The sequence below is a fragment of the Meleagris gallopavo genome, chromosome 1, assembly GCF_905368555.1.
Source record: "Meleagris gallopavo chromosome 1, MGAL_WU_HG_1.1, whole genome shotgun sequence".
NCBI classification, from domain to species: domain Eukaryota; kingdom Metazoa; phylum Chordata; class Aves; order Galliformes; family Phasianidae; genus Meleagris; species Meleagris gallopavo.
The window spans coordinates 4506481-4531180 of NC_139404.1; the positions used below are offsets into that span (position 1 = coordinate 4506481).

The 24700-nt window shown below is 39.1% G+C and overlaps 1 protein-coding gene across 1 annotated transcript in view; it reads left to right on the top strand.

Moving 5' to 3' along the window:
• Positions 1 to 24442, top strand: part of TAF3 (TATA-box binding protein associated factor 3) — a 112910-nt gene extending 88468 nt beyond the window's left edge. Inside the window, exons 4-7 of the mRNA XM_010714491.2 lie at positions 2234 to 2316; positions 17761 to 18016; positions 21488 to 21594; positions 22350 to 24442. Coding sequence (XP_010712793.2) covers positions 2234 to 2316; positions 17761 to 18016; positions 21488 to 21594; positions 22350 to 22464 — 561 coding nt within the window. The 3' untranslated portion in view covers positions 22465 to 24442. The remainder of the gene's footprint in view (positions 1 to 2233; positions 2317 to 17760; positions 18017 to 21487; positions 21595 to 22349) is intronic.
• The last annotated feature ends 258 nt before the right edge of the window (positions 24443 to 24700 follow it).

Below are 24700 nucleotides of genomic sequence, written 5' to 3' on the forward strand. Positions count from 1 at the left end.
AGAATCCATGGTAACATTTCTGTATATTTTTTTTTTATAGTTGCAGTTGCTATATAAGCATGCATCCCATCCTGTCGAGGAATTTAAGCATATTGCAGAGTTTTCTCTGTAATTTTGTCCCACGTTGCTGGATAGGAAGACTCAGAGCAGCACCAAATACTCTACTGAAAATAAGCTAAGCGTGTGCTGCAAGAGGTCAGGCTGATGGCCGAAGAAGAGGAAATTTGGGCAAGGCTTGCAGAAGAGCCTAGGAACAAGGGTGCTGTCTTGCATGCGTTACCAAATTAAAAGCAGACAATTGAAGCAATTACACCCTGCTTATATGATGGAGATTACCGGGCATGCTGTAGGAATGACTGAGCAGCTCGTGAGGCAGCTGCTGACCCAGTTCCAGCTAAACTTAATACTCTGAGCTGTAAACTAAAGTAGTCGAGGAACTGCTGCGTGAGGAATGGAGCTATCGTAGCATCAAGATAGAGCTTGCCAGTGCTGTCCCCAAATAAACTCCTCTTACTTGCAAGTAAAAATCCTACTGATGTAGAGCATGGCCGCAGTATCCACAATACACCTATCAATGCTCCTTAATTTGCCCTCTGCTCCAACCATCCTTCCTATCCTCTTGTATCAAAAGATAATAGTTTGGATTGTTGTGGAGCACAGTTTTCTCTCAAAGCAGACGATGTTAGTATCTGACATAAGGAAGTCCTTTACATGCTTTTCTTCTGCCACCAGTGCTTAGAATCTCTTCTTGATATGCAAGTAGTAATGCAAAGATCTTAATACAGAGGATTAATGAGGTGGGTGTCTCTCAGTGCTAAGCAGCAGTTCCTGTCCTAGGAAGCTTCATATTTGGAATAGCCATGACAGAATAGGATGTGGAGAAACCTCTGAGACAGTACGTAATCAGTACACAAAGCCACATACCTGTGCCTCCTATACCCAGGATTCAATTCCTGTGGGTGATGCTACAGTTTAGGGTGCCAGGAAAGTAGTTAAAAGACTTACCTATGGAAAGTAGCAGTGAAATCATTCCAGCTGTTTGGAGCTCCAGAGGAAAAAACTTGCAGCACTGCAGGGGAATGATGTCACAAAAAATTGTGCTGTATAAACAAAAAAGTGGAGGGTAGAGTGGCCTGTGAAGCAGGCTAACATATATCCATGGAGTGCTCTTAGAGTAACTCCAAGTCCCAACTGAGTCCTTCCGCTCTGGCCTCCCGTCTCCTGCACTGCTTTCTGTGCTTAGAATCAATTGTGTCTTTCCTTTCTTTAGGAAAGCATTTTAAAACAGATTCTTCCCAGTGAGAATTACTCAGGTTTCCATTTAGTGTACACGTACTATTTTTGTCTCTCAAGTTCTTGGACCAGATTCCACTACATTCTTATTTTATTAAATACAATGATGCATGTGCTCAAAATGAGATCAATCTCCCTCTCTCTTTATGTACAATGTATATACACTTCTCATGTATCTGTGTATAAGTTGAGTAACTCATATATAGAAAATCATTAGAGTTTCACACGCAAAATCTGAGAGGATGCTGTACAGGTGTTGCAAAGCAGTGGCTTCGTTTAGCTCAATGGAAGTCCATAATTAATACCAAATGTTAAAGGACATCTTCAAGTGATTTGAATCTACCAAGGCAGGAAATCAGACCATCTGATTTCCATCTGAAAAATAGCTGTTAGAAACCTAGCTGAATTCTGTTAAAAATCAGTGATTCTGTTATACCTATAACACTTTGTAACGCATTCAGACTTGATGCTAGAGGTTCATTTGCTTCATCTTTGTCTAATTTTGATTAAAGAGTCTCATTTATGTGGTGAATCTGGGTACTAACTGTTTGAATGTGTATCTCAGGAAAAAAAACGTGCATACACCTGTCAAGTTTGAGCACTAAGGTCAAAGCATTTCATGTCATTGTTAACTGATTTTTTTGTCTCTCTAAATAAATACTAAATCAGTAAGACTTCTTAACAAAGTGTGTGAGCTGTTACAAACAAAGTGAAATTTCAATATAACTTTTTAATCTAGAATTCATATTCCTGTGTTGCTCCCAACAAGGTGTAACCATCCACACTGCAGCACGAAGCGTGAGAACAGGGATCAGTCAGTCATAAGTCTGTCTCATTGAATTGATATACTCTGGTTAACTCTATCAGTGCTTTCATGTAATTAATATCCTTTGGGAATCTCTTTACAGTCTTTGATTGGTGATTTTATTCCCTTGCACAGATAAAGGTGGAACCAGTTGTTCCGGCTCCATCACCAGTTATTCCTCGGCTGACACTAAGAGTGGGTGCAGGCCAAGACAAGATGTAAGTACAAACTAAGCCATCTACAATATGCTTTACACGGTTCTTCATCTCTAGTGTGTAGCAGCTCTTACTTTCAGTTGGAAATGCTTTAATGTTAGTGGTAAATGATATTCATACAGCCATGACCAGGTTGGATCGGATCCTGGGCAGCCTGATCTAGTGATTGGCAGCCCTGCCCGTGGCAGAGGAGTTGGAGCTAGATGATGCCTTCAGAGTGAGCCATTCTATCATTCTGTGATGTCTTTTGACCATTCTGATGAAAACTCAAGCAGAACACTTACCTGTAGAAACCTTTTAGACATTGTTCCCTTTTTGTTCTGCTCTGCAAGTGGAACCCATCATCTTCCATTCATCCTACTGTGTTTCCCAGTAACAATTAGAAGACTCCATCAAGACTCACATGCTGCCTCCAGAGACATTCAGCCAGGCTTCCATAATGGCTAGGTATCCCTAGTGTAACCTACAGCTCAGTTTCATAATGCATTTCAACTAACATTTGTTTCATGCTTTAAAACATAACAATTGAAATGCCTTCATACACATCTATTTTATTATAATTGTTGATTATTTCTGAATGTACCTAGCACACTTTAAATGTTTTTCATAAGCTCCTTAATTATTGGGTGTTGTCATACAAATAATATTTACCTAGTACTTGATGACCATAAGTAAGTTGATCCCTATGCTCAGATTGTACATCCGCCTGCTTATGCTGTAGAGGAAATGCTGAGGAAATGAAGCGTCACTGGGCTTTATAGGCTGCTCCTGCCTTGTGTTTTCCTTTAATTGGGTTTTTCAATGTTTTTTTTAATTGTGTGGAGTACACTTTTATGTCTGATGGCAAACGTGAGCACCAAGCAGATTCTTTATTTTCATTCATCCCATTAAATATTGCTAATCTAGTTGCTTCTCTTCTAAAGCCGTTCGGAGCTAAACTTCCTAATCACTAACTTTCCTTAATAAGTTGAGTGGCGTCTTTGATGATTATTCTGTTTTTCTCTGCTGTCCTATTCCTCTATCTTGCCCAGTAGATCATTTGTGAGTTATACTGGTGCGAAGTTGCTATGGGACTTCTTAGTTTCTGTGAGAAACCACCCCAAATATCAGGACTTTTTCTTGTTCTCTCTATGCACATTAACCATTCCTATTTTTTCCCTTTCACAATATCTGAGTATGATCTAAAATTTCTGTGCTCAGACTGTATGAAAGATCCTGCTTTTCAGAAGTTATCTGTCCTGCATTTAAAGCCTGTAAATCCATTTTCCTTCTCGAGGAGCTTTTCAAACTATTTTATTCAAGGCTTGTGGAAGTGTTTATATGAGGAAAAAAGTCATATTCTCAAGGCAGAACTTCTGAATTATGGCTCTGAAGCCATATTTTAACACCAAAAAGTTGATTTTGCACCCACTCTTATCTCTCCTCCATCATTCCCACACCCACACACATTTTGAAAAGAGATCTCATACTTCATCTGCTTGCTGCAAATAGTACGGGTACATCATTTTCAGCTGTGTCAGCCTGCAGTGGGTCAGAGATACTGACATCTAGGTTTTTGGCTTTTTGGAAAACCCATTTCTGTTTCTGTTTCCTTTATGCATCTTTATGGCTTAGAGGGGAAGCTCCATCTCCTCCACTTGATATTTGTCCTTGCTACTGCTTTAGGCTACATAACCAAATGAGTCTTCAGTCTGTAGTATTCCATCTCTGTTTGCTTACTTGTTTCCCTTTCCTACCTTAAATATCTCCCCTCTATGCCTACTATATGGGCCCCCTTAACATTATCTGAGTGTGATGGCTGTATCACCCACTTGTTTCTTCTAACAATGGTAAACAAGAACTATTGGAGCTTTGTTGGAGCTTTTAGGGTTTGTCATAGTTTTCCTGGGCCAATTCCAGGAAGAAATTTGCTGAAGCAGAAGAAAACACTGTGTATATCACGTGGCTCTGGGTCTGGGAATTGTTTTGTGTTACAAGTTGATCCAGTGTCTAATGAGCTTTCATGGGGGCTCTCCTACTGTAGATAATCTTTTTGCTTTCATTAAACAATTATTAGTTAGCCTGGACTCAGAGTATGATTTCATACGTGGTGATCATTATTAGAAGTGATCATTTATGTGAAACTCTGAGACAAAGCATAGCATACATGGTTTGGGCTGCTGAAGTAATTCCAGAAATCTCTGCTACCTGGATTTAAAGTTACTAGTTGCCCGGCCACAGTACATTCATAAACCTTTTACATAGCTGGTAAGGGACAGAAAAAAGATCTATGCTTTTGTGATGCGTTATACTAGGGGAAAGTTAAACTTACGTTTCATCTGTGTTGATGATGAATATCAGGTAGTTGTGTGTCAATTGAGATGTCTTTGGAGCTTATACTAGCATGAGATTATTTTAAATTACTGTGAATGGCCATAGAAAGTTGTCAGAATCTAAGTGTTTCAGGATTGATAGAAAATGATGAATAAAAACTAGAAAGACTGATGAATTCTTTCAGTTCCCTCTGTTAGAAGAGAAAGCTGTTGGGAGGTTTGGGAGCTACTTAAATACCTGTTCAGTTGGAAGTTGGTTTCTCTTGGGGAACTTCATGCAAAAGATTGTACTTGGAGATCTTGGTGAGCCCAAAAAGTATATTATTGAATGGTAGAATTATTTAGGTTGGAAAAGACCATGAAGATTATCAAATCTAACCATCACCTAATGCCACCAAGACTGACTCTAAACTATGCCCCTTAGTGCTACATCTGCTTCTCTTAACTACCTTCAGGGATAGGTACTCCACTACTTCCCTGGGCAGCCTGATCCAATGCCTGACCATCCTGTGCATGAAGACATTCTTCCTAATATCAAGTATCTGAAGAAAAGAGGTCAGATTGAATGGCACTTAAAATGGAAATTCAGATCTCTAATGGTGGCAGCACAAGTTTAAATATTGCAGTGCTGAGGAAAATGATGTTGCAGTGGAGCAATTTGCAGTTATGTTGCTTCTGAGCTCCTCTGCTTGGACCAGTGGACAAAGCAGTGCTGATTGTGGCAAAGGAGTCTCCTTCATTTTTTCTATGAATACAAGTACATTCTGGCCACTCAAGCTTGTCCAGCATGCAAATATTCTTCGAACACACATCAGTTCAAAAGAGATAACTGTTAGTAATGTCAGCTTAATAGACATGAAAATGTAGCTGTTCCTTTAGAGGGACCAATATAGGAAAAAATGTTACAATTCGGTGTTTTTTTGGGAGTGTTTTAACTGTGCAGTAAAACAAGAAGAAAGTAGATTATAATCAAAGCATTTCCATCTTAGTTGTAAACAATTACAGCAATACTTGCATGGATGCCACATTAGAAGAAATTTACTGGATTCCATTCTAATGCAATTAGAGCTAATTTTGTTCTTTAAATGAATAAAGGGTCAGCTAGTAAATCTAGTTTATCTCAAGTCCAGGCTCCAATAAATTGTTTTATTTAATTTGTTGTAAAAGATCTTATCCTTAATGGGCCTAACTCTTATTAGTTTGCTTGGGTTCTAAAATATTTATGACCACCTTTTTAGATATGATTTGAATGATATGTTGGAAGGGTTTTTCACTGTTTTTTTCCACTCCAGTGTTATCAGGGTAGAAGATTGCTAACTGAGTTAGTATAGGAAGGAACTGGAGATGCTATCTTTTTTTAAGAAAAAAAATTAAAAAGCACAGAGCTACTATACATGTTTCAATTTAAAATAATCTGCAAATGATGAACAGAATTCTTTTATTCAGTTGCATCATGGTTTCTTTTTGTCTAGTTATTTTTCCTGAGCATAAATCATTTCATACACATAACTTCTAAAAACTTTCACACACATAGTTTTCATACACATAAGTTTTTAAAAAGCATATCTATTGATGGAGTATTGACATTCCACAGTTGATGCAAACTTTAGCAAAAATATGTGCTGTAATTTCTGATACTTCAGATAAATTCTACATTTAAATATGATTTTTAAGTAAGAACACATGACTTTTGACAACATCAGACCACAAAGCAGAGTGCCATTCGTTAGTCATTGTTTCAGTGCTTCTGTGCCTTTATATATATATGTACACATGAATGCAAATACATATATATTCATTTATATAGAGAGAGAGAAGTGTATATATATATATATGTGTTCGTGAAATCAAGTTTCTGAACTTAATATTAAAACATCAACCTTTTCCTCCAGCCTCTTACTGCATTGTATCATAGCTTTGTAATAAGCAGAGAACCTGGAAAGCAGACATGAATAGGGAAAAGACAGGTATTTTAACAGTGTTTAACTTGCAAATCTGGCCTGCTGCTCTTAATAAATTGCCCCTTGTCTTGCATTTTTTTAATGTCAGCATATATATAGCCTTCTCCAAAAAATTGCACACACACTCAGATATGCGTGTCTGTAAAAATGTGTATTAAATAACTTGTGGACTTGAAAATAAAATCCTAAAGGGATTAAGAGAGAGAAGCTTTTTATCCATATATTTAATTGACTCCACTGAAGGCTTTTATCATTTGCTAGGACATTATCAGTCCAAGGCCTAACTTAGGCTCTTTTGGAGGCTCACTCAATGGCATGATATTCCCATGACAGCAGTGCCAGTAACGTAACCAGCTGACATCCTTTGTAGAATATCTGAAAGCCAAGTGGCAATATAGACCAAATGTTTTTGTAAGCGTGGGATATGATCTCTTTGCATGATAGTGGTGACCCAGAAGTATTTTTTGGGAACTAAGAGGGAAGCCTGTCCTTTTGTGTTTTGTTACACTGAGTCTCTGTGACTGATCCATCTGAGGACTTCACCAGCACAATAAGGTGCAAAAATAATGCATGTTTTTATAAGTTGGCAAAATGATACGTGTCTGACAAAGTAGGAGCCTGAAGGGAAATACAGCTTGAGAAAATGGCATGATGCTGATGCTATAACCCTATTTGAAACACAGCTGGACAGCTGGAGGTGCTTATTTTTCATATATTGGTGGCTTGGGCCATCATCACTACTTGCTCAAGAACTGATTATTTTAAGTACAGGTGTGGTTGGGCAGCAAAATTCCAGTAAAACAGTTCTTTATTCATTCTTTTTGAAATTGTGTAAATCTTAACCAGCTCACCTGCAGCAGAGCACACCAACTTTGTTATAGGGTAACATTATCCTAAAACACTTGCCTGAAATGTGGTTCTCCTATCTGCAGCAAGTTTAACTTAGAAAAGAATTGAATCACAGAATGGCTTGGGTTTGAAGGGACCTTAGCAGTCATCCAGTTCCAACATCCTTGCCATGCACAGGATTGTAATTGAGCTGCAAGTTCTCTAGAGATTAAATTTTTGGGGGAACGTCTCACACATACACGTACAAAATCAGACTTTAAAAAGGTAAGTTGGACCAAAGGAGGAGAGAAAAGATATTAGCAGTTCCATGGATACACCTTTTATTGAGCTGGTTAAAGACAAGAAATTAGACAAGGACTGTGTTGGTATTCCCCAGAGTTCACTGGGGATCTGTAGTTGCTGCAGGAACATGCATATGCATTTTTGGGGGAGTACTCAAAACACTGTGGGAGGTGTGAAAAAAGCTAGATATCTAAGATATGACTTTGCTCTTAGCTTCAATTAAACCAGAATTCTGCCACATGTAGTTTTTAAGAATGCATCTGATTTTTACAGTATCATCCTTGGTGGATATTCATGAGCTTCCATTTTTAATAAGGCATTCTCTTTTGGATAAACAAGACCTTATGAAAAAAACTTTTGAACTTCAGGTGCTATTTAGCAGAAAGCCATTCAGATGCTGATAATTTAGATTACTGTCTATATAGTGTTTGCCCACAATAGCTGAATAATGGGGTTCATTAAACTCCCTTTGTAGACATATCCAAATTGTTTGCCTCTAGCTTTGGCTCCCTATGTGTGGCTAGAGAGAAAAGGATTGGCTTTTTATTGACTTGTCAAGCCGTAGGTTTGCATTACCATCCAAGTAGCTCATGACCCATTCCATTTATTTCACTGTTTTGTGGTGGGGAAACAGGTAAAGAAATCCTGCTGGAAGCCCCTCCTTCTGCACGTTTTTATGAATAAGAGCAGTGTTTGTAGCAATTAAGGCACCGTGACCAAATCCTCCAAAAGATGTAATGCAAGCAGCATGGGGCTATTGTGGGACACAGCTGTGGGCGGTGTTGGTTACCCTGCAAGACGCTGCTTATTCAACAGAAAGCTCTGAAGGAGAACTTACTGCAGAATTAAACAGGAGGGAAGAAGTGATACTTCAGGGAGAAAAATGTAGAAGGGCAAACCACTGTTTGGGAAAACTTAACAATAGAGTCCAGGCAGCGAAAGTCTCTTGTTTATTGCAGTGCTAATGGGTATTCCAATTATTTTACAATTTAGCACTAAGCAGTGAAAGACTGAGTTAACTGTGTTAACAGAACTAACGCTCTGGGTGCTAATCCAGCTTTTGCTGTAAGGTGGAACAGAGAGTGTAATGGTTAAATCATTTTGATATGATCAATAGACCACCTAAGTGAGCAGTCAGAGTGATGACAAATGATCTCGCTCCTCTCCGAGAGATGTTCTTAGGAATTCCAGTGATCTTTGCAGCTCTCATAAATCTTTGTACGTGTGTGTTTGTGTGCGTGTATACAGACACGCATTTTTCTGTTCTATAATTGTTAAATTATGAGAGCTGGAGGACTGATTTTTCAATGCCTTTTTAAATTCTGGATGGATATGCATTTTAATGGAGATATTCTTCTGGGTATGATTCATACCCCTTTTCTGATCATTCTGTTTGAATGTAACATATTGGCCCTGATCCTGCAGTGAAATCCCTATGTGTGGTCTTGTATCCATCCAAAAGTCCTGTTCACTGCAGTGGAGGTTCCTCAGCCCCTCCCTTGCTGCAAGATTGCAACTTTTAAAAGAAAAAAAAGTGAAGAATATATTTTACCAAAAGAAACAAATAATCAGTTTAAATGTCAAAAGTTGATCTAGAATAGTTTTGTTTTTTTTTCTTCTTTGAGTCCGAGTTATTTCCAACATCAGATTTAGTCTTTAGCTTTTTCTTTTTTTTTTTTTTTTTCCTGATTACAGAAGCCACCCTTGACTAATTATTCATTCAGCTTATGGTAGGTGGTAGGCTGCGACAAATAAATTATTTTCATTTTGCTGCTGGCCGTGTCAGGTGGTGACTCCATAAGTACATCCTTGAGTCATTAGTAAGCAAAACAACTTACTCGGAGTTTCTTTGCTTTTTCTCCTTATTGCTCAAGAATAAAAACTGTATACTGTATACTTCAGTTAAAGAAAAAGATGTTTCAGGCAAGTTTAGACCATAAGCGAATTGCTTGTGTAAATGGACGTGCCCTTAGAAAGCACAGCAGAAACTGATCAAATGTGTGTGAATGAATGGAAAGGCAGATGGGCATTTGTTTAAAAAATAGGCTTTGCCTGGATAGAAGGTGACTGCAGGAGCCAAATGCTGTTTTGTTATTGTCTTTATTAGAGTTGCTTTTTTATATTGAAGTTTTCACACAAAACTGAGCAGACTATATAGGCTAAAGAATATGTATTTTAGTTCCTGAGAGCTGGATGTGGACAGGAGGTCCACGGAGAAACTATCTTCCATAGATGCAAGAGAAGAAGATGCTCCTACTTGAATTTAGTAGAGTTGTTCTCTGAGCAGCTGAGTTGTAGCTGTACAGAGCCTGCAAGGTAATAAGTTATAAATTACCATTGTAGAGGTTTCTGCACCCATTGATGGCACAGCTTCCTAGTAGTTAATATAATTTCGTATTCTACCCTGGTTCCCGTTGAAGAGGGTGGATGTACAAGTAATTTATAAGCTGTCTCTAGATCATACATTCCATAACATTTCCCAGAATAAATGACAAGAAAGGGCAGTTTGGAGTGAAAACATCAGAGAAAGTTTGCAAAGAGCTCTCTGGAATGAGCATGTTTTACCAATTTCTGGTTTTGCTGTTGAGAACTCGGCACAAGGGGATGATGCTTGGTGGTTTTCCGTCAAAGATCTGAGCAGCTTGTTATGATAAGAGAGAGAAGATGAGAGATAACCAAGACACCACGCTACCAGCTCCATTTTGTTTTGTCAGACTGATGATGAACCATCTGGAGCTGTAAATCAGGATGGTGAGAAGAATAGGAGGGAGATGTGGGAGTCATTTGCAGAAAGGTATTTGTGGTTTTGGGGAGAGATAGCCTGGTGCAACAGATATAGAGGATGGAGGCCAAGGACAGAACTCTGTTTCACTTAAAGTAATGGAAAAATAAACAGTAGAAAACCTGTAATTCAATTTCAAGAGTGCAAATGTCCATAAACCAAAAGAGATAAAGTCAGCTGGACTGAAGACCTAATGGATTCAGAAGTGGTAATGTCTGCCTATGGAAAGGGAAGGCTTGCAGGAAATGAATACATTTATCAGTAACTCCTTCAAAATGTGTTTTGGGTATAAGCATCTTAACTTCTAGGAGAAAAGGACTGTTAACAAAGAAGTTACATCTTCAAAGCAAAAGAATGTGGGGGTGAATTCAGGCTTGCCGTAAGTCAAGCTGAATTAAATGTTGCAAGGGTTACTGAGCAAATAGGAAAAGAAGGGAAAACCATGGGAGTGAAGACAGGGAGGAGGTGAAGGATAATGCAAGTATGAGCCAAGAACAGAGTCACAGAATATCCCAAGTTGGAAGGGACCCACAAAGTTCATCAAGTCCAACTCCTGGCTCCACGCAGGACCACCCATGATTCAAACCCTGTGTCTGAGAGCGTTGTCCAAACACTCCTTCAACGCCGGCAGCTTGGGGCCATGCCCATTGCTCTGGGGAGCCTGTTCCAGCATCTTCAATCCTATGTTCATTCTCCCCTATACTGAGGATAAGGACAACATGAATAGTGTCAGTAGATTGACAGTGGTGAAAGTTAACTTCAATAGAAGTGAAGTGAAGAAGTGAAATATAGGGATATTTGCACACTGATGTCAAAAAAAGGGGGAATAATCTTCCTTCTAAGTCACAAAATAGCTGGCTTGTGAATTTACAGACTAGGGGACAAACAATTTTTGAATACATTTAGTTTTATTTTAAAAAGTATTGTTGGTTAAATCTGTTTTAATAAGTAATGTAAAAGAGAAAATAGAAATGCAGAAGAAGAGAAGAAAGGGAAAGTGTTCTAGATACCTGTTGAAGCAATACAATTAATTACAAGTTTTGAAGGAAAAGTTATTTAAAAGCTTGGACATAAATGGAATAAAGCACAAAATGAAAGTAAACTGTGCTAAGCCAACTTGATATTAATCTTTGATAAAACAACTGATTTTCTGGCTTAGCATGGTCCCTTTGGCACTGGTAAGGACTGACTTTTTTGCCATGCATCTCAGGATCTAGAGTGACCACCTCCACCTCCCAGTTGTGTAGTACATGAGGAAGTAGTTGCTGAGTGCTTCACAAATCACATCCCCTCCAAGGGAAAGTCTCCACTGCAGAGGAGAAAAGTTGGGACTCTCTTATGTGTGTGGCTGGAATAAAATTGACAGCTGTCCTACCTTCAGGAGATGGGGTGCTGTCTTCTATGAATAAAAGATGGCAAATCCAAGCTCCTTGGATTTTAGGAAGATGTTTAATACTCTCATAGTGAAGCTGACAGATGTGGATTAGCAGAGGAACTGCTCAGTAGAAAAAAACTAGCTCGAAGAAAGCTAGCAACTGAGAGCTGAAGGAGAGCTCATATAAGCAGAGGAAAGGTTACTGGTGAACATGCTCAAGGATATGTTTTGGCACTGATATGATTTAATAATTTCATTAAAAAAACTGGTCACAGTAGGAGGCAGAACATTGATGTCATTTTTTGTCAGTAAGGTTGAAGGACCACATCAGTACAACTGAGGACCTGATGGTTGTCCAGAAAGAACTGGGAAGGGAAAAAATCCTTTTTAATTCAATAAAAGGAGAAATGCAGTTTAGGTGTTGTATTTGAGGAGTAACAAAAGAAATTTCAGCCAGAAGTAAAGAGCTGGTCAGTAGGTATATCACTATAGTAGGCGAATTAAGTGGGTGAGGGATCATTAGTTGACTGTACAGTGGCAGTTACCAATGTGATGCAAGCGTGACCATAAGATGCATTGCAAGTGGTAATTTTAGCTGAGATAGTGGAAGTGTGTCAGCCGTCACACAAGAGCCGTTGATAATTCATCTAAAATGTTATATTCAGATCTTGAACGCTGCTTGTGTTCAGGAACGGTGAATTGTAGAGAGCACATGTAAAGGGGAGCACTGTTAGGGTGAGCATGGGGCTCCTATGTTATGATAGGAGAGGAGAACAACTTTGTGTGTTTTGTCTAGCATGTGAAGAGGGGATATGATTGCTGGCTACAAGTACATCAGGCAAATAAACATTTTGGAGGGAGAAAGCTATTTAAGAAAAGAATAATGCTGGCACAAAAACAAATGGGAATTAATTGGCTATGAATGGAAGCTGGAAATTAGAAGAGGTTTCTGTGCCACCAGAGCAGGGAGATTCTGAAACAGGGTAATAGTGGGGACAAAAAGATTAACTGGTTTTAAGATGAGGCTCAGTAAACTTGTGAATGGGATTAGGTGACACACTGCCTTTGAAACTGCTAGATTCATTTGTCCAGGAAGAGGTGTTTGTAGGGTTTTGCCATAGTGTTGAAATGAAGAATGAGCTGTTGAGCTCCACAGGCACCATCAAAGCTCTGTACACTTGCAGACCTTCTGCCACCTACATTAGGCCAGATGACATCCACAGAAATGGATGGTATTTTGAAATACGTGTTCTCTTTGATAGAGAAGAATGTAACATTGCAAGCAATTAATCACATGAAAATACGTTTTTATTAGTATTTCAAGGTTACATATTGAAGTCTTTTCACTTGCAAAATTGCTAGGGGCTTGGCTGGAGGTTTGATGCATTTTGGCACTGCAAGCACGCGAGCTGGTCATAGCACATATTTGTGGAGCTCCTATTTGCCAATACGACTTGTTTGCACAGAATAAAATATTCAGCAGGGCATAAGAGAGATAAAAACTAAATTTCCCTTTCTAAAAGTAATATGGGAATTAGCTTACATTACAGAGCTTAAATTACACCAATTCTCCTCCAGGGTTGGAATAAAATTTTCAAAATCACCTCTAATCTGTGAGGAATCTAAACCATATGGAAATGTTCCTAATTCCCCTAGGTGTTTTTGACACTTTTACCCATAGGTCTTAGAGTATTTCATTTTTTTTTTCTAGTGGAACTATCTCAGTTACAAGTGTGAGATTTCTTAGTAATCAAAGTAGTTACGTCACCTCACTTTCTAGCATTGAAGAACTTGTATCAATAAGGGAATATCAGCACTAATAGATAAAAATATCACCCGTAATAATGTGAGTGGCAGTTGTGCTAGTTATAATTACATTGATATAGTTATTGGTGATGTTTTCCTGCATACAAATGAGCTTGAGCTCCTGCTCCTTGCTTTAAAATGAACCTTGGTTTTAGAAGACAGTTAGAGCTTTAGAAACGTTGTTCCTCTTCTAGGCAGAGCCTGTGCGATTCTGAACCATACCTTTCTCAGTACTGATATAGCATATTTTTTGGAGCCTATCACCCATAGCAATCATTCAGCTCTGTGGCTCATATCCTATTTTTGAAAAGCCATTTCCTTTCGATGCACATGTCTTTTCCCTCTGTTTATGTGAAGGAGTCAATGGGGCTTTCAGCCGTAAGGGTCAACATGAAATCAAATAAATTACTTCCAAAGATAGGAAACTATTTCACACCTTGGAGCCTCATTTTGCTCCAGATGTAGCATGTTACAGCTCATGCCAGTTAGAAGCGATTATAAGCTGACTGACCTGTCATGACACTAAAGATCTCAGTAGAGATCTCGTGAGCCAACGCAGTTTTCTTACCATTTGGGTTTGGGTCTGTCTTATGTGAACAGAGTGATTGCCCTGGAGTAATGACGAAAATGGGATTTCATTAACTCTGCCATTGTTAAGAGGTTTACTTGAAACTTGTTATCAACACATGTGTTCAATTATAAATACACTGAGGTTCTGTAAGAAATACAGTCCTGTTAGCATTTAAGGAGAAATCCAATGAGAATTTAGGTTGGACACAACTAGATACACAGTATTTACATTAATGCTTTTTTTTCTTTTTTTTTTAAGGGAGTGGTAGCCTTTAGTTATGATTTATGAAGGCTCTTGTTACCACATCTATGCCAACGGTTTTCTCACACCTCTTCATTCTAGAGGAACTATTTTGATTCAAAAACAGCTTTGATTTTTATCTTTCAGTGCAGAATATGCATGTGTGATACACTGCCAGGCAAGCAGTGTGCAGAGAAGTGTAATTCTGATCTTGGGACTCCAGTGTGTAGATGGTGATTGGTGTTCATTTGTGTTTGATTACCATGAAAAATTATGAATCCAGCCTTGATTTTAGAGTTTTTGGACCTTGAACGATGAGGAGAGATATTTTCATCTTACTTAATATTATACTTGCAGACCTGTAACACAAAAGCTTTGATTTTGGAAGCACATTTGAAAGGAATGTAACGATTTGGAAAAGCACATTTGGGAAGGAATGTAACAATATAGGTATGGTGATGTCCAGATGTGCAGTTTAAATCCTAGCATGGACTTCAGTAGCAGTAGCACTGAAGCTTTTCTGTAGTGAGTGCCGCCTACCTGCAGCGTGCTCTGTGCCTCACTGTTCTTGTCTGTAAAATAGATCTCATAAATCTTGCCATCATTTACATACTGTTTTGATATCAGGTTTCTCTCCGAGTCTGAAGTAACATTAATTATTAGTCGTGGGACTGCTATTTCCCTTTGATTTCTTCCCACCTCTCTGTTGCTGTGTGTGCAAGCCCCTTTTTCAGGAAGGAGGACAGGCCCAACCACCCTCTCTGAGATTACCCCATCACCTCTAATGGTGTAGCACAAAGCCATTCATTTCTCCACTCTGGAGTCTTAAGTCTCAGAACTTTATTAGCCCAAGGGAGTGGTAGGGCCAAGCGTGCTCCAAAATGCCGATCTCCCGTTTTGATAACTGAGTTCTAAAAATCAAGATAAACAGGCTGCCCTATATACTGAACATGTCTTAATTGCACGCTTCAAGCAAGCCAGCCAATCAATGAGTATGTGTCACCCTCTAATGAATATTTGTAGTTTTTGAAGATTTCATTTGTGATGTTCCCTACAGTTTCTGCAGTCATTATCAGAGTGGCTTTCGAAGACCCTGTTCAGAAGGAGAACCTGGCTTTAACAGACCGGGAAACTCTATAATTTAATTTAATACTTAAGTTGGGCATGGTCACCCTTTTTCAAATTGTATTAGCTAATTCTTCTCTTAAACTGTTTACATTGTGTGTAAAGTTGTGTTTAAAATTCTTTTAGCTAATATATTTCCTAGTCCAGACTAGGGAAGGGTTGACTCCCCAAAGAACTCATAGCAGGACTTTGTTTACTTGGAGCAGGGTAGAAATGGGGCGGAAGAAGGAATAATAATGTTTGAATCTATACAAACGGCTTCGACTAGGCCAAATATTTTGTTCTTCATCTCTCCCCTCCCTTATTAATGCCAAGATTTTTTTTTTTTAAGAGGTGGTTCGCAAGTCACAAATGGACTTTGCAAGCCATGGGAGCATTGCCCACCCTCAAGGTCTTAGATGCTCAGCTTTGGGAGCAGTGAACGAGAGAAGGCACCAAAGAGCTGGGGTATGAGTCAGCAGTGTGCCCTGGCAGCTCAGAGTGCTGTTAGGGAAAGGTTCTGTACCAGAGGGCAGTGGGGATGGAACAGGCTGCCCTGGGCAATGGTCATGGCACCAATCTGCCAGAGTTCAAGGAGCATTTGGACAATGCTCTCAGACGCAGGGTTTGAATTTTGGATGATCCTGTGTGGAGTCAGAAGTTGTACTCAATGATATGTGTGGACTGCCTTCCAATTTCGGTTATTCAGTGATTTTATGCATCAGAGTCCCAGTGAGCCAAAGTTTCTAAACTTGCTTAATTTTGTTTTTCTTCTAATAGTCACTTACATGAGGTCTCAGAATGTTGGTGTGTTGACAGAGTTGTCAGACTAATCAAGAATCCCAAACCCATTGCTCTGTTTTCTCTTTCCTAAAACCTTCCACTTTTCTGATTTAGTAGTGCAAGTAGCATATCTGGGGAGAAAACACTATTATCTCAGCCAAGCTTTGAATATTGAGTAGTTCCAACTTTTTTCTCAGTTGGTGAGTTGGATTATTGACTTGAATGTCTCTGATCCTATCGATACTGCCTTTTGAATATCATGAGAGAGAGGCAATACATTCTGAAATTGCCTGTAAAATTCCCACTGATGGTGGAGTTGGCTTTTCTCCCCTGGTTTTCAGGAGTGGTTCCAACTTGATTTTCATCATGGTTTTCCTCTTCCTTTTTTTTTTTTTTTTTTTTTTCTTTTCTTTTCTTTTCTTTTCTTTTCTTTTCTTTCTTAGATGTCCTCCTCTCTGGAATGTTTAACCTTTCTTTAATTTTCCTTCTTCCTCCAGTCCCTACACAAATTAATTGTACTCCCACAGTTACCATTCAAATGTAAATAAGTTAAATGATTTACCAAAATGTGGTAAAAACAAATAGTCCTATCCAGTGTTTTGTTTGGGGTTTTTCTGTTTTGTTTTCTAAAATGTCCTTTTGCTTCTCGCTATGTTTCTAGTCCAGAGTCTTATAGTGAGGGCCTTGTCTGTTAAAATGTATGCACATCAATAACGCTATATACTAACATTCGTTAGTAAATATTGGGTCCTCCATGTATCCCCTTCCTGAGCAAGATTATTCTATACTTTGTATTTACTAGAGCTACATCCTGTCTACTTCAGCTACTCAAGTAAGTAGCAATATTTTAACTGCAGAGTGTATAATGTGCGTCATTTATTTGTCCTGACTAGATCTACTGCTGATTACGTAAACATTTGAGGAAAGAAATACCAAACTAGCAAATATTTGCAGAACCCCCTAATGTAGAATCTTAAGAGGATGATATCGTCTCGCAGTTTGAAGATTAAAATCAGTGCTGTTCACAGCTGATTAACTTTCCTTTCTAATATTTCCCACAAATTGAGCTAATGTAATAAAACTTAACGAAACAAGGTTTAGTAAAGCCACAGAGAATATTTATATGACAGCAGGCTATAGAGTGGTTCAGGCTGTCCTGGCATTCACTTTGTAATAGCTCTGTACTTCATCCTGTCCTGTAGTCAGGGTCTGTGGATGGATGTGGCAATAAGAGCGTTCCTTGTGTTTGGTTGAAACAGCCTCTTTGCTGACTTAAAGGTGATGTGGATTAGCTGTACTATATTTTCTTTATATCTACCCAGTGATCAACCATTGCCTTCTTCTTCATCAACTCCTAACGATCCCCATTTTTGGTCCTACAGAGTCATCAGCAAAGTGGTGCCAGCCCCAGAGGCCAAACCTGCTACTCCTGTGAGCCGACCCAAGACACCTCCACCTGTGCCATCACCTGTACCAGCTCCTGTGCACGTCACCCCTCCTCCAGCTCCAGCTCCCGCTCCTCCACAGCCTACAGTCTCACCTGCCCTACTTCCACCAGCATCCCCAGCCGTCTCTGCAGCTGGAGGCTCCAAAGCACCTGTTAGGAGCGTGGTGACTGAGACCGTCAGTACTTACGTGGTAGGTGGCACGTGCTGTGATGTGTTGTCCCAGTGACATTCATCTCCTGAACTGTTGAGCTTCAGGTGACTCATCACTTCAAACTGATGGCACTGGACTTGTGATGTTACTCTCTGCTCTGGCCCTTGCTTCCACACACTTGCTTGGAAGGGTTAATGATTAAAACACTATTACTTGGGCTAATTTTTTTCTGTCTTCCCAGCTCAACATTTAAATTAATTCCAACAAGCCCAGTTGTATCCCACTTGGAATTTTCACCTGGAGCAATATATTTTTGGACATGATGTTTTTTTTTTAGATACTTTCATAGCCCTAAATTGAAACCTCAAATGTCAAACTCGCCATAGATTTTGCTGTCAGGCAGAAGAATCTGACTTAGCCCTCATTTGAAGTGTGCAGAGTGCACTGTTCTCTATCCTGCTTTCTCCAACATACAGAAACTGCTCATTTGTGCATCTGAGTTTGTAGACATTTGCTCTGAATGTGATTTCTCTTTGGCACCATTAAAACTTCTTAATTACCCCACATAGAATGGCTTAGGTTGGAAGGGTCCTTAAAGCCCATTCAGTTCCAACCCCCCTTCCATGGATGGAGTTACCACCCACTAGATCAGACTGCCTAGATCTCCCATCCAACACAATGAAGGGGCTACGTTCTCTAAAAGAGCATGGACACACCTCTGGGAAGGGCTAGGACTGTTCTGCTATGGAAAATTTTTACTCTAGATGCAGTGTAAGGTGGTAGTCCTACCATTTCTAATCACCGAAGAGCAGCAGATACCACCAACAATAGCAGCAGTGTTGTAATCCTCCCTGCCCTGGCTAAGTTCCAGCTTGGTTGGTGACACCTTGCTTATCTACAGCGGGTACCAGTTTAAAACTTTCACCATTTAAAACACCTGAAACTTGCTTTTATTACAGAGCTTTCTGTACTTCGATTGCAATGTGTGCATGATTTTTTCTTTTTTCTTTTTTTTTTTTTTTTCTCCTTCCTGTTTTTATAATGATTCTTAGTGTAAATCTACCCTGCTGTTTCTAATGGAGAAGGTGCTCTTCCCTGCTTGACTTAAACTGCTGTATCATGTTACTGGTCTCTATTTAAACAGCTGCTACATTTCACTCCAGAGTTGGTTACAGTATTCGACTACCTCACATAGGCTGTGCATATCTTTGTCCCAAAGATATGCATCCTCACCTCCTTTATGCATAAGTGCGATGCCACCTTTACTTATTACAGTAGTGTCCAGAAGCTTTGCAATTCTCTCTAGGAGAGAAACATTTTCAAAATACTGTAGTAGATCCAATTTTCCCCAGTAAGCACTGGAGGCAAATAATTTAGAGGTGATGGGTGTTTAAGGAAGGAAAACCTGTAACTTGTCCTAAGGCAAGTGTTTCAGTGGTAACACTCTTAGTGCCTTGGGGAGAAATTGGAGGATTCTATTCAGTAGGCTTTGGGTTATTTGTTTTTTTCTTTTACAGTTGAAACCAGGGCTTTATTGTGTTAGGATCCGAGTACCTTTGCAGACAGAGAGACTCCTGATGTGAGAAGTTTCTAAGTTAAAAAACTGAAAGAGAAGTTGGGGAAAAAAAGGAATAATAATAGCTTCTTCTGTGGAAGGAAATCAGAACACAGAATGATGAAACAGCTTTCCCAAGGTCACATGGGAAAGCTCTTCTAGAGATAGGATTGGAGCCAGTGTGACAGAGGTACACAACTCCCTTCCGGAGGGAAGGACAGAAGGACGATGTTATAGTTAAAATATATGATGTGGGATTTCCCTGCAGGATAGTATCTCAGTAAATGCGTTCTGATCATTAACTCTAAATGGTTTGTACTAAAATAGCATTCAGCAGTCACATACTGTCCCTTCTTCCACGACCCATTAAGGAAAAAGAAGTTAGGCAATATTTTGACATCTCATTCGGCAGCCCAAGTTCTTGTTTAACAAATCCAGATAGGTTGCAGTGGATGTAGACCACCCTGTCCCTCTCCAACCCGTGATCTTCTGAAAGCTAGCATTCTGCAGAAAAGCATCCCCCTGGAAAATTAAGTTTGGAAAAGTTAAAAAGTCCATATTCTGGTGGAGCAACATCAGGCAGCAGTGTCTAACACTGGCAGCACCTGCCCAGCATCAGCATCCACAAATGGAGAGCAGATGTGTAGATAGGAATGATCGATGCAATGAGCTTTAAAATTCAGTTTGTCATATGGCATTGCCTGCTGCACGTTGCTGTCAGAAAGGGATTGTTTCCTGCTTAATATTCCTGGGCTTTGTATTTTCTAGTTTTAGATCACAAAAAAATCAGGGCTTTAAGAGGAGTCAGTCGAGAGTGATGTGTTGGTTGCAGCTTTGGTATATTCCTATTGATTTTTCTGGCAGTGGTGTAAGATGTACAGACCACCATGTATTGGCTTTTTTTTTTTTTTTCCCCTAAGAGCATTTGGGGATTTTTATCTACTGCTTTCTAATACTACGTTTGTAAGCTCTGCAGATAGGAAAAAGTTATTGTCTTAGATGTGTGTAACTGCACTAATGCACAAAAGCTGAGAACAAAATGGTTCATATTTTTAGATTCGGCTATAATGTGCAAATCTCCATAAAGAAATGATGAAATCAGGGTAATACCATGGATATTTTGTACTTCATATTGTTATTTTACACTCCTTTGAATGAACTTTATGGCGTTTTTCATGTATGCAAAACAAAACAAAACAAAAAAGTACTAAAGCATTTGAAAATTAAAAATACAAATACAGCTTTAGCAGGATATAAATGTAAACATTTTTTAATAAAATTCTGAATATGATAAATCCAGTATGCAGCCATCTAATACTGTAAATGATCTGCCTCTCTTGTTTCATTTACCCTTTAGTAAATGGTACCATGGCATAAATGTCATAAGGGGAATGGAAAGTTACTCAGTAACAACTTTTTTTTATATCCTGATCTTATCAGCTAGTTGAGCTGAAGACTTTGGCTAATAAGTAATAAAGCAATATATACACATGGCACTGTATATGTTACATGCATATAAGACTGTTATCTCACACAAGAGCCTGCTGTAGCCCGTTCTAGCCATTAACAGGGTAGAATTTTAAAAGTCTTCTGGTCGTGGTAGTATAGACAGAGAAGTAATTGTGTCACTAAGCCTGTCTGCTATATGTGAATGACTGTGCATAGGTCGGGTGGTATAACTGGCTTTGCTGGTTTACAGGACAATGCAGAAAAATGCATGCTTTTGCTGTCCAGTGCAGGATAGGAAAAATCAATTAAAACATAATTCTGAACACATACAACAGGAGAATTCATAAGTAAGGGTAGTGAGCATTGAAAAGCTTTCTTGGATAAACAACAAACTGCTTTATTTCTTTTTTCTTTTTCTTCTTTTTTTTTTTTTTTTTTTTTTGAAGATTGATTTTACTGCCTGCTTAGCCCTTAAAACCAGCTAACTTTCCTTTTCTTTGCATCAGATCCGAGATGAATGGGGTAACCAGATCTGGTTCTGTCCTGGCTGTAACAAGCCAGATGATGGCAGTCCAATGATAGGTTGTGATGACTGCGATGATTGGTATCACTGGTAAGTTGTTCTCATCCATCCTGTTCTGCCGTTTCCTTGCAGATTGTGGCTATATTATTAAAACCTTTTTTGTTGTTGTTGTTGTTCATGAGGCTGGGCGTATTTGAATGGTTTTGCTGTGTCCAATTTAATCATCTGGAAGATACTTTTATCTCTGTTTCTCTGGAATCTGAAAAAGCAGATTTTAAACTGTGAAGGAGCGTTACTTTAATTAATGGGGATTGGTGATAACGGTTGTTTTTGGAACGACCAGGAAATATTGCTGATTCTGGTAATTTTGTGAGAAGTGCAGGATTGTGAGCACAGTATATACAGATAGACATTTCAAGTTACGGAGCATTGTATGAATATAATAAATGTAATATAAATGTCAGCTCTTATAAATGGTTTAAGGGAATTAATCACTTTTTAGGCATTTTTTTAACAGCTACGTAAAATCATAAGGGTTTGGTTTTTTTTTTGCAGATGTATTAAATAAGCATTTGAAATTATTTTAATTCTAGCATATTATGTCATGTTTTCTGTTAAAGTGATTTCTTATTGGAGAGTCATTTCCATACATTTTTTTGTTTCAAAGCAAGTTTTTTTTTGCATTTCTTCTAGATCATAATATTCGTCAGTGTAATGATAGTTGCTAGAGTAATTGGGGGGACGTGTAGAAGGCCAGATCCCATCTCTCACTGAAAAGTTTAATTGATTTGGGCAAGAAATAGCAGTAACATCAAGACGGCACGTTATTTTCCTGTCCTCCACAGGCCTTGCGTCGGAATTACGGCTGCACCCCCAGAAGAGATGCAATGGTTCTGCTCCAAGTGTGCCAACAAGAAGAAGGATAAAAAACACAAGAAAAGGAAGCACAGAGCACACTGAAGACTTGGCCGTGGATTGAAGTCGTGCGGTCGCTTCAGCGCTTCTGCCCTGACTCCGTCGCAGAGGGATGCGGTGTGCTCGCGTCTCACCCTCCGTCATCGGGTGTTATGGGTTTGACTCTGGAGTGAATTGGGGGCAAGGATCTGTTGTCCGTTTGGGGGCTGTTGCGTTTCTCAGGCTGTGCGAGCCCAGGGGGGTGGATTTGGGTACATTCTGATGCTGTCTTTCGCCTACGGAGGGCCGTTTTTTGCACAGAGCGGTGTGAGGACTTCAGTAGTTAATGGTACCGCTCCTGTGGCTCGGCAGCAACAAAGACGAATGTTGTAAATACAGATAGCTGTCCTATTCTTTCTTGATTTGTTTTTTATTCCTCTGAAACCTTTGCGGTAAGGTGCTGAGAGGAGCCGAAAATGTAAATTGCAGTAATTGTAAACCTAGAAGACCTTCTGGAATGATTTCTTTAGTCTGGGTGCAGTTCAGCCTCTACTCCTGCTGAGCCAGATAATCATAACATGGAAATAAAAAGTGGCTGGTAAATATTTTTGTGACAAGAATATAAGAAGCTTTTTCCCTTGATTTTTAGTACTAACATAAAATAAACATGTTCAAGCTTTTGTGATATATCTTCTATTTTTTAAAAAGGAAAGTTTCTATTGTGTCGATTTTTTTCTTCCGTGTGAATTTATTTTGGTGGACCTGTAATATATTTTATACTTTGGTTTTGTTTTTTAGTCTTCGTCAATGTACCGTTTCATTGCTTGTACATTTCACGGGTGCGTAAAACCACCTCCCATTAAAAGAGTTTCACACGTGTAAATACCTGATATTTATAAAGTACCTTTTTATTTTTTAGGGCATGAGGATTTTTATTTTTGTTTGCCTCAGAAGACAAACCTAGCAGCTATTAAAAGCCTGTGTGACACACGCTTGTCCTTGTGGCTTTAAGGGATTGGCGAGATCTGCCCCAGTGGTGCGCGCACGAGAAGTCAACCAGCACCATAATTAGGCCTTGATTCAGATACTTAAACATGTGGTAACTTCTTAAGAAGTGAGTAATCCTATTGCCTTCAAGGAGACTGTTCCCACACTTAGTTATACATGTGCTTAAATGCCTTCTGAATTGAGGGCTTAGGCCAGGGGCTCTGCACTTTTAATGGTAGCTCCAGTGTGTTAATCTGTAGCTGGAGCTCAGCTTTTTTTTTTTCTTCTTCTTTTTTTTAACAAGTGGTATTGAATTTGCCAAAATGGCCAGGCTTGCGTTGGGGTGAAGGACGTGCCAGCTGCCATTAAGACCAAGAGACACATTGCTCTGCTTTGTGCGTCCCCTTGGAAAGACCAGCAGAATGAATATGAGCTGTATTTTAAATGAAGGCAAAAATCACAGAGAGAAAAAAAAAACAAAAGCAGTATTAGATATTGTGGAACAGTGGGTCTCAGAGCTAAACAAAATATAAGAATAAATTCCATTGTTTCTGATGCCATAGGGAGCATTTAGACTTCATTGGTTCATTTGGGGATATTTATACCTCAGACTGTGCAGTGAGAAACGTCTGAGGTTTGAGCATATGGCCCTTTAACCTGTTGCACAGATATCAAGGGTTATTTTTTAAATGCATCCAAATTGATATTAATGAGAATGAATTAGTCATGTTTTTAAACATACCAGTCTAGTTAGGGAAATGAGGCTTTGCTGATAGAACTGTTAAATTGCAAATCGGTGGAGATATGGATGAAATTGGTTTATTAAAAGTGCACTGTTACCTTCTTTGTTCAATGCCACTTCATTTATATTCTGTCCCTGGTAATTACCAGTCCGTGTGTTATTCAAGAAAGTTCTTGGGTTTGCTATTTTTTATTTTGAATTGTTGAATGTTTCAAACCTGATTCTTGTTTTACTCCACATGTAATACGCAGACATACAAAATATGCAGTCTTTGGTCATTTCTGGTTGCAATAATAAAGAACTAGCTTTTGGTAAGTTGTTTATCTATTTCCTCCTCCGCTCAGTTAATCACAACTTCTCACATTTAACCAACTGAATTATTCAGGGTGCGTGGAAGAAGGGCAGAACTTTTATCATTTCTACCGTGGGACAGAGATCTCTGTGACTGTGCATTGCTGCTGCCTGCCAGCTTGGTCTCCTACCCAGGGTTTTATGATTTCATAAATGACCTCGGTGGTAATAAAACCGAAGAATCATTTTCAGGAGGCTTGTGTGGCTCACGGGATTAGTAAC